The 8,593-nt window shown below is 55.1% G+C and overlaps 1 protein-coding gene across 5 annotated transcripts; it reads left to right on the forward strand.

Moving 5' to 3' along the window:
• The first annotated feature begins 727 nt into the window (after nucleotides 1-727).
• ACBD4 (acyl-CoA binding domain containing 4) lies at nucleotides 728-8,375 on the forward strand. Of its 5 annotated transcripts, none has more exons than XM_008579543.1 (10): nucleotides 728-1,461; nucleotides 1,626-1,736; nucleotides 1,997-2,117; nucleotides 2,188-2,272; nucleotides 2,546-2,666; nucleotides 2,911-2,997; nucleotides 3,303-3,373; nucleotides 3,446-3,542; nucleotides 7,623-7,741; nucleotides 8,125-8,375. In XM_008579543.1, exons 2-10 carry the CDS (start codon nucleotides 1,649-1,651, stop codon nucleotides 8,368-8,370), a joined length of 1,035 nt encoding a protein of 344 aa, XP_008577765.1. In that variant the 5' UTR covers nucleotides 728-1,461; nucleotides 1,626-1,648; the 3' UTR covers nucleotides 8,371-8,375. The 5 variants fall into 5 exon arrangements, with proteins under 5 accessions (XP_008577765.1, XP_008577763.1, XP_008577764.1 ...); XM_008579544.1 differs by lacking the exon at nucleotides 8,125-8,375 and adding an exon at nucleotides 4,234-4,373 and having other exon boundaries at nucleotides 740-1,461; nucleotides 3,467-3,542; nucleotides 7,623-7,831; XM_008579541.1 differs by having other exon boundaries at nucleotides 1,997-2,272.
• The last annotated feature ends 218 nt before the right edge of the window (nucleotides 8,376-8,593 follow it).

Below are 8,593 nucleotides of genomic sequence, written 5' to 3' on the forward strand. Positions count from 1 at the left end.
TGAGCTGCGCTGCAAAGCAGCGGGGACCCGGGGCGGAGAGAGGCGGGGACCCGGGGCGGAGAGAGGCGGGGACCCGGGGCAGGGAGAGGCGGGGGACCCGGAGCAGGCCGAGGCTCTGGCAGTGACGTCATAGAATGGCCTCCTTCCTCCTCCCCCCACCCCGCGAGCGCGCCCGGCCAGTTGTCGCCCCCTCAGTGGTAGAAGTAGCGAAGCTGGCTGGTCTGAAGAGTGAGGTGGCGCTAAATCTAGAGTCCCCGGCAACCGGTTCTGGGATTCGAGGCCCGGACAGGTTGGCACCCCAGCCGGCTCTCAGTGATCCCGAGACTGCCGCCGACTGCTGTGTAGGTGTCCTTGACGTCACCCCGTGGGTGAGGGTCCGCGTGCGGGTTCTGGTGGCCGTGCTACCGTATAGGAACCACCGGACTGCGTACGCGAAGGCTGGGCTGTGCAGTGGCTGCGCTGTGTGCAGCAGGTGCCCTGGGCGGGGCGGAGAGCTGGGCTCACAACGCCACTCGGCGGCGGCCACCAGCGTGGCATCCCACAGGGAAAGCTGCGTTTGTTTAGGATACAGATTTACCATCTATTTGGCCCGCTCTACCCTATTCTCCGACACGCCCGACCCAGAGATCCCGCATCCTGGCCGGGGTCCTCACAACCCTCTGGGGCCCTGAATTTTCTTCCTATCAAGTCTTCCCTTTTGTACTTTTGATGCTGAGATTGCTTCCTCCAGGAACAACCTTCTTCATTCTTCTCCTGGCTTACCCTTAAATCTTCCAGAACTCAGCTCTGGTGTCCTCCAGAACTGGCTCCAGGACATGATTCTGTCTTTTATCCCCAGAACCTCAGCGTCTGAAGGCTTCGTTGGGTAGCTCGGCTCTGCCGGGCCTGCTTTCAGCGGACGGACCAGCGGATTTCCAGCAGGGGGCGCGAGAGACTCCACAACATTTCACTTTGTCCACCTGGGGGCGCTGCCACCCGCCTCTGGTCGTCCGGAGAGGACAGCCCGACCCCCGGATGAGCCCCGCCTGATTGGGAGAGGCATAGTGAAACTATTTGCATAATCTTGAAAGGGCCGCGCTAAGTGGTTGGGATATTGAAGCTGTATGTGAAACGGGCTCTCTCATTGGCTTAAAATTTCCCCTCGCTTTGCGTGCGCATCGCCGCCAGACTGGACTCGGAGGTCAGTCTGAAGCCGCAGGCAAGTGGCGAGAGACGACCCAGGTGTCCAGGGAGTGGGCGCCGTGGGGCGAGTGCCGGGCCGGGGTGCGGGGGGCCAGAATAGGAGACTATTCGCCCCTCACTGACTCCACCTCGCTTGGCATTGGTCTGTCTGGTAGTTGGACATAGGCATCTAGAAAGGCGCATCTGGAGACATATCTGGCACTAGGACCCCCTGCCACCTGCATCTCCACCCAACCACCGAGGTCCTGGTAACCGTGGCCCCATCCACGCTGCCTTGAGGTAAGAAAAAGAGTCTTCTCAGATGCAACTTCTGACCTCCCGGGGTAGCCCTCTCAAGGCCTCTAAAGAGCTTATTTGCCCCTCTGGAAAGTAGACCTGTGGCTTGGGGTGCCAGGGTGGACCCTGGAAGCCTGCTCACACGGAGGGTGCTTCTTTCTCAAAAGTAGGGCCCCAGGCTCGGAGCAGCATGGGCACCGAGAATGAAAGCCCAGAGCCAGATTGCCAGAAACAATTCCAGGCTGCAGTCAGCGTCATTCAGAACCTGCCTAAGAACGGTGAGGCCATGGGGACCCCATTTGGGGTTCAGGACGGCTGGGGTCTTACTCAAAGGAGGAAGCAGGCCTGCAGTTTTTGCAGACAAGTCTCTGCCTGGGCTGTCCTGGGGGTCCCCTCTGCTTCTTGCCCCTGTTCAGATGCCCTCCCTGAGTGGGATCCCCTACCATCTCTGCCCTCTCCAAGTATGGTTCTCCCCCCTTTTCATCCTCTTGGAGCTGGGGGTGATGCTCTGCCCTCCACTTCCCAACTCCCTGCCCAGGCTCTTACCGCCCCTCGTACGAAGAGATGCTGCGATTCTACAGCTACTACAAGCAGGCTACCATGGGGCCCTGCCTGGTCCCCCGGCCTGGGTTCTGGGACCCCATTGGACGATATAAGTGGTGAGCTCCCCACTGGCGGGCAAACAAGCCTCAGCTGTCAACCAGCCCTCTCACAGCCCTCTGCCCCCAGGGACGCCTGGAACAGCCTGGGCAAGATGAGCAGGGAGGAGGCTATGACCGCCTACATCACTGAGATGAAACTGGTGGCACAGAAGGTAGGGAAGGGCTGAGGGTTCTCTGTCCCCGAGCGTCCAGCCAAGTGGCTTGCCCCCCACCCTTCCAGTTCTGACCTCTGTTATGTTTCCTACACATTGACACCCCTGTGAGAATCACAACCTTCATGTTGCCCCCCAATCCTGCCTGTTTCTGGTCCCTGACTGGGCACAAGGTGAGGTATATGACAGGGCAGGAGCTCGGTGGAGGGGCCCAGCATGAGGGGCAGTGGTGGGAGGGGCCAGCCCCTCCCCAGTAGTCCTCCTTCCCCACAGGTGATCGACACAGTACCCTTGGGTGAGGTGGCAGAGGACATGTTTGATTACTTCGAGCCCCTGTACCGGGTGATTCCTGACATGCCAAGGCCCCCTGAAGCCTTCCTGAGAAGGGTCACAGGTAAGGCCTCTGGGTGGAAGCTCCACAAGTGCTAAGTAACTGTCTGAGGTCTAGGCTGAGGGGGCTGCTCAGTTGCAGGAGGGCTGGGGGCAGAGGGCTCCAGATGATGTCCCTGTAAGAACCCCAGCCAGTGCCCCTAATGGGGTGGGTCTCAGGGTCATGGCTAATGGGGAGTAGGGACCTGATCTCACTGGGAGGTACCAGCCTCTTCCTAGCCACACCTCTGGGTGCTGTGTCTTGGCAGGTTGGAAAGGGCAGGTACTGAATGGAGATGTTCAGGCTGTCCCAGAGCCTCCCTCCCTTCCCAAGGAGCCAGCACCCCCAAGCCCAGGTTAGTGCTTGGCCAAGAGAACAAAGGACCAAATCCAGGCTGGTGGGCGTGGGGTGGGGATCTACAGGAAGAGTGGAGGGGAGAAGGCCGGATGCCACACTGTGCCCTGAGACCTGCTGTGCTCCCGAAGGCCAGGGGGCAGGTTCTAGGATCCCTGCTCCAGGGCCTCACTTTTGGGGCCCATCTGTGCCTGCCGTGGCACTATCTCTGGTGTCTCCTGAGCAGGTACCTCGGCCCAGCTGCATACCTCTCTCCTCCATCCACAGCCTCCCTCTTGTTGATAACCCTACCTAACCCCTCCCCAGAGTCCCAGCCACCCAGGGACCTGGACTCTGAGGTTTTCTGTGATTCCCTGGAGCAGCTGGAGTCTGAGCTGGTGAGACCACCCCCCCATTTCCTCCCCTTCCCCACCTCACTGAGCCCTGGGTGTTCCCACCCCCACCCTTAGATCTGTGACTCACTGCAGCAGGTTTGGACAGAGCAGAGTGGAGCACCTAGAGGAGAGTCTGACACCAGAAACAGCCCTGTGTCCTCCAGAGAGAAAGGTGAGCTCCTGCCCGACACTTCACCCTCTTCTGTCCTTCCCCATGGTTCTGGTGCCCTGGGCCTTCCCTTGGCTGCCCTCTGAGGGCAGAGGTGAAAGTCTGGTGCTGAGCGCTGGAGAGAACAGCCAAACTGCCAAACACCTGTCTGGATTGGCAAAGTCCCTGTCCTGCCTCCTGTCCCTCTGCAGGTGCTGAGTAAGGGCAGCTGGGATGGGAATCTTCTCCCAGCTCTCTCACCTACAGCTGCATGGCCTTGGGAAATCATCCTCTCTCTCTGGGCCTCCCATTTGGGAATCTCAAAGGACAACAGTGACTTCTGCCCTGTTCCCTTCTAGAACTTCCTGTGTGTCAAGTCCCATAAGGGGCACGTTCATAAATAGCATCTTCTGTATTCCTCTAAGCAAGCAGCCCTGTGAGGGAGATGACATCTTCCCCTAATTTTCAGATGACAAAATGAGGCTCAGAGAAGTTACTGATTTGCCCAAAGTAAAACAGCTAAAAAGTGGCAGTGTTGGTATTCAAACCCCAGCAGCCCATTACTCAGCCATGCGGATGGACTTTCCAAGAGTCACACTTGGTACAAGGGATTGTGCTGTGCTCCTCCACTTCCCTGGACCTGCCCCGGCCTGCCCCCATGCTCCTGAGGCTGAATTACCTCCTGAGTGCCCTCCCCTATGTGTCTGCTCCACAGAGGGGTTGGGGGGTAGCCTGCTGGGGCCACAGGAATTGGACACGTGGCTGGTGGGGACAGTTCGGGCACTGCAGGAGAGCATGCGAGATGTGCAGGGAAGACTGCAGAGCCTGGAGAGCATGTCCCAGCCCCCTAAGCAGGTGAGTCCCCTGCTCCCCATTTCAAGGGCTGCAGCAAGATTGGGGCAGAACTCTGAGTGTCTCTATTCTGGGCTCCTCATCCAGCCACTTTTTCCTTGTCCCCATGCCTCCACCTGCCCACCTCCCTGTCCAGAGAATGGTGTGGCTTATGTTGCAGGCATGGAGGTTAGGGGTCTGAAAGGCTTCAGAATTACCTCCCTCTGCCTGAAGAGAAACCAAACAAAAGGACTGATCCCAAGAGTTGGAAGGGTCATGCAAAGGTCTGCTCTTTGTATTGGGACTTGGCGTCCCTGTTGTCCCTCAGTCAGGACTTCTGCAGCCGTTAACCCCCTGCCCACCCCAACTCCTAAATCTGCTTGCCCTTTACTCTTCAGCTCCTGGGCTCCTGAAAACCAAATAACAGCTGCCATTTCTGGAGCCCCAGCTGTGTGCCAAGCACTTACTGGAATTCTCTCATTTAATCTACACAACGACCCTATGAAATAGGTTTTTTTTCATCTCCCTTTTACAGATGAGGAAACTAAGGCTTTGAGAGACTGAGTAACTTGCCTGAAGAGCACACAGCCTGGGAGAACCTAACTGAGTTGCTCTGAGGATTAGATAATGCATATAGGTGCTTCCACAGTGCCCAACACACAGGAAGGCCTTCACAAATAGGGTTGTTACTATTACTATTATTATTAATAAGTGATGGCGCTGGGACTGGCTGAGTCTGTCTCCCCACTGTGCTGGTACCCACCATTAACTGAGTGGGTCTGTTCCTGAGAAGCCTGGGGTGGTGGGTGCAGGAGAGGGCTGAGTTGCTGGATGTGGGGGATCTCAGGGTGACCCCTAACCTGATCAGCACAGTGGACATGAGCCGTGGTGGAAGGGATTTCCTCAGATACACAATGGATAACTTTTTAAAACCATCCCCTCTCCTCCTACAGGGCTTTACTTTTTTTTTTAACCTTTTACTAATTTTTTTTTTTTTTAATAAAGATGAGCGGTAAGGGGATCTTAACCCTTGACTTGGTGTTGTCAGCACCACGCTCTCCCAAGTGAGCTAACCGGCCATCTCTATATGGGGATCCGAACCCGTGGCCTTGGTGTTATTAGCACCGCACTCTCCCGAGTAAGCCACGGGCCGGCCCAACTTTTACTAATTTTAAATGCTAAAGATTTTTAAGTACATTACACACATCATGGTGTTCTACCCTGAAATATTTGGGTTTACATCTCTCAAAATAAGAACATTCTACTATCTAGCCAAAAACGTTTTATCACACACCATTATTAATTCCTTAATATCATCAAATATCCATTCCAAATATAGATTTCCCCCCTTGTCCTGAAATTGCCTTTTCTAACTGCTCTGTGCAGCTTGGGACTACACAGTGCATCTGGTTCCTCTGTCCTTTAAGTCTCTTTAATTTAGACCAGTCCTTTTCCTTGCTGCTGGCTTGCTGACCAGACTGAGCCAGTGGTTCTGTAGAATGTTCCACCTTTTGAGTCTGATTACATCCTCTGTGTTAGTTCCTTTTTAAAATTGTATTTCCTGTAAACTGGAAGTTAGATCTAAGGACTAGAGTGAAGTTAAATATATTAGACCAGATTACACCAGAGGTAATGTTCTTCACATCAGGGGACATATGATATCTGGATGTCCCAACATTTGGGATTCTAGCATGGACTGCTGGCATGGATGAAGGGGTGACAGCCTGATCCACCATTGCAAAGTCATGATTTCCTCTTGCAGCCAGGGAATATCCGGTTCCCCATCAACCCCATTTGTCACAGTTTTTTTTTTTTTTTTAAAAAGATGACCGGTAAGGGGATCTTAACCCTTGACTTGGTGTTGTCAGCACCACGCTCACCCAGCGAGCCAACCGGCCATCCCTATATGGGATCCGAACCCATGGCCTTGGTGTTATCAGCACCACACTCTCCCGAGTGAGCCATGGGCCGGCCCAGACAGTTTTTTTTTTATAAAGATGACCGGTAAGGGGATCTTAACCTTTGACTTTGTGTTGTCAGCACCACGTTCACCCAATGAGCTAACCGGCCATCCCTATATGGGATCCGAACCCATGGCCTTGGTGTTATCAGCACCACACTCTCCCAAGTGAGCCACGGGCCGGCCCTGTCAGACAGTTTTTAACAATTGATAATCTCTGTCTGAATTGATAATTTATTTAGTAGTTGCAAAAAAATATTGACTTTTAAATTCTATCCTTTAACATTTAAGCTATCATTTCTCTGTAGTTTCCCTGAAAGATGGTGCCTCATGGAAAGGTAGGGTATGTGCTTAATTCTTTCTTTTTAATTATTTATTTTTAAAGTAAGGAGTTGATTTAAAAGCTGCCTCAATGGTGACAAATTTCTTTTCTTTTTGAGTATCATTACGGACTCATGGATTTTAAAGAGTCAGTGTTCTAATCAACTGCAATCATCATTCTTTTGGATCTCAGACTGTTAGAACTTTGGCCAGTGGAGACCCTTTCAAGTAGGGTCCTGTGTTCTTTTAACATGTCCTCATTATTCTTAAAAAGCTATTGTTTCTAGTACCAGATGTCCCACATTCACCCCTACCTTCCCTGCCCCAGACCTGGAATCATTCACTTCCTCAATGAGCCCTGGCTCCTGGTGGAGAATGATATTTAGAAACTAAAATCTGAGTACCCAGGATCCTCACTTGAAATATGTGGCACATCCTTTACAGTATAGGGTCTTCAGTCCATACCAACAGGGTCGTCACTATGTGGCTCAGAGAAGACAGCCCTGGAAGCACTTCCAGCCTCTCATAGCACCTTGGATTGCCCTGGTGAGGAAGATGTGAGAGGGAGTTGGAGTTCAATGCATCAGGGACACACTGGAGGCCACTTTCTTCTAGTGGTGCAGACCTGGGAGTAGAGTCTTCACAATCTTGGGGAGGCAACGCTCCCACTGAGTTCTGAGGCGGGTTCCTCAGAAGGGCTGGGCTGATGGGCCAGCCCGGTGGCGCACTGCTACAGTGCGCCGCTTGAGAGTGCGGCGGCCTCCCGCCGAGGGTTCGGATCCCACATACAGACCCGTTCCCGCTCACTGGCTGAGCAAGGTGTGGACGCAACACCGAGGGTTGCGATCCCGTTGCCAGTCCCGGTCCCGTAGGGCGCGACACTGAGGGTTGCGATCTGTTGCCGGACACGAAAAAAGACAAAAAGGAGAAAAAAAAAAAAAAAAAAAAAAGGGCTGGGCTGAGACCTGGTACTCCCTCTCTCTTGGCAGCAGGGGCCGCAGCCCAGTGCTCGGCCTTGGCCCCTCAGGCTCTCCGGTCCCACGCTGCTCTTCTTCTTCCTGTGGCCCTTCTTCGTCCAGTGGCTCTTCCGACAGTTTCGGACTCAGAAGAGGTGACTCTCGAGGGAGGGGTCTCTGCAGCCAGCTGAGGAGGCTGTGAGCCCCTGTCCTGCTGTGCCCTGAGTCTTCCTAGGGTTTAGGAGAAGAACAGCGTTAAAAATCCCCCTCCCATCACTGTTTGCCTTGGCACCCCTTCCCTCATGGGGGGCCAGATAAGACCCCACCCTTCCGTCAAGCTTCACAAGGACGCTTCCTCCTCACCTCCCCAGCCAGCGCAGGCTCCCCTGAGAGGCAGCAGTGTGGTGCTAAGACCCGGTTCAGGGGTGGCCGCGAGGCGGGGCGGGAGCAGCGGGGTGTCGGCCCCTGCCCTCCCCACCCTCCGGCTCGCCTGAGTCTCCTCCTACCTACCCTGACTTCTCCCCTTCTCCCCGAGGAGGCTCCGCTCCCGGGCAAGTTAGGACTTGGGCCGGGGCCTGGAAGCGTGGTTGGCTGGGAGGCCAGGAGGGAGGCCAGGAGGCCCGGACACCGCGGGAGGAGTGAGCAGGCCCCGGCGGCAGGGGGTGAGCGCCGATTTCGCTCGCTTCCCTCCCCAGTCGCCCGTCGTCCCCCCCGCACGCTCAGGACGTCTTCGCTGAAGATTCACTTACAAATGAATGTTTCACTAAATAAAAGAAAACCTTAATCTGCCGTCTGACCCCCACGGAGGGAGCGGGAAGCGGGGCCGGGGCGCGCGAGGCAAGAGTCACTTTCCTGCTCCCTCCCCCAGCGCCCCGTGGACGGCCCCGAGAGGCCAGCAGTTGGTGTTTTTGAATGAAGAATATTTTCCCTCCTCCCCAGGCAAACGTGAGGAAAACAGGCCTCGGTCTGCAGGGAAGGCGGTGGGGGAGGGGAGCTGGGGGACTCCG

Source organism: Galeopterus variegatus, unplaced genomic scaffold (assembly GCF_000696425.1).
Source record: "Galeopterus variegatus unplaced genomic scaffold, G_variegatus-3.0.2 Scaffold1910, whole genome shotgun sequence".
Taxonomy (NCBI): domain Eukaryota; kingdom Metazoa; phylum Chordata; class Mammalia; order Dermoptera; family Cynocephalidae; genus Galeopterus; species Galeopterus variegatus.

Excerpts from the sequence above, each read along its gene's own strand:
- ACBD4 (XM_008579541.1), top strand. The coding sequence starts at position 1,662 with ATGAAAGCCCAGAGCCAGATTGCCAGAAACAATTCCAGGCTGCAGTCA. Across the intron at positions 3,374-3,445 it reads AGCAGCTGGAGTCTGAGCTG|ATCTGTGACTCACTGCAGCA; the intron begins GTGAGACCACCC and ends CCCCACCCTTAG. Across the intron at positions 3,543-7,622 it reads TGTGTCCTCCAGAGAGAAAG|GGGCCGCAGCCCAGTGCTCG; the intron begins GTGAGCTCCTGC and ends TCTTGGCAGCAG.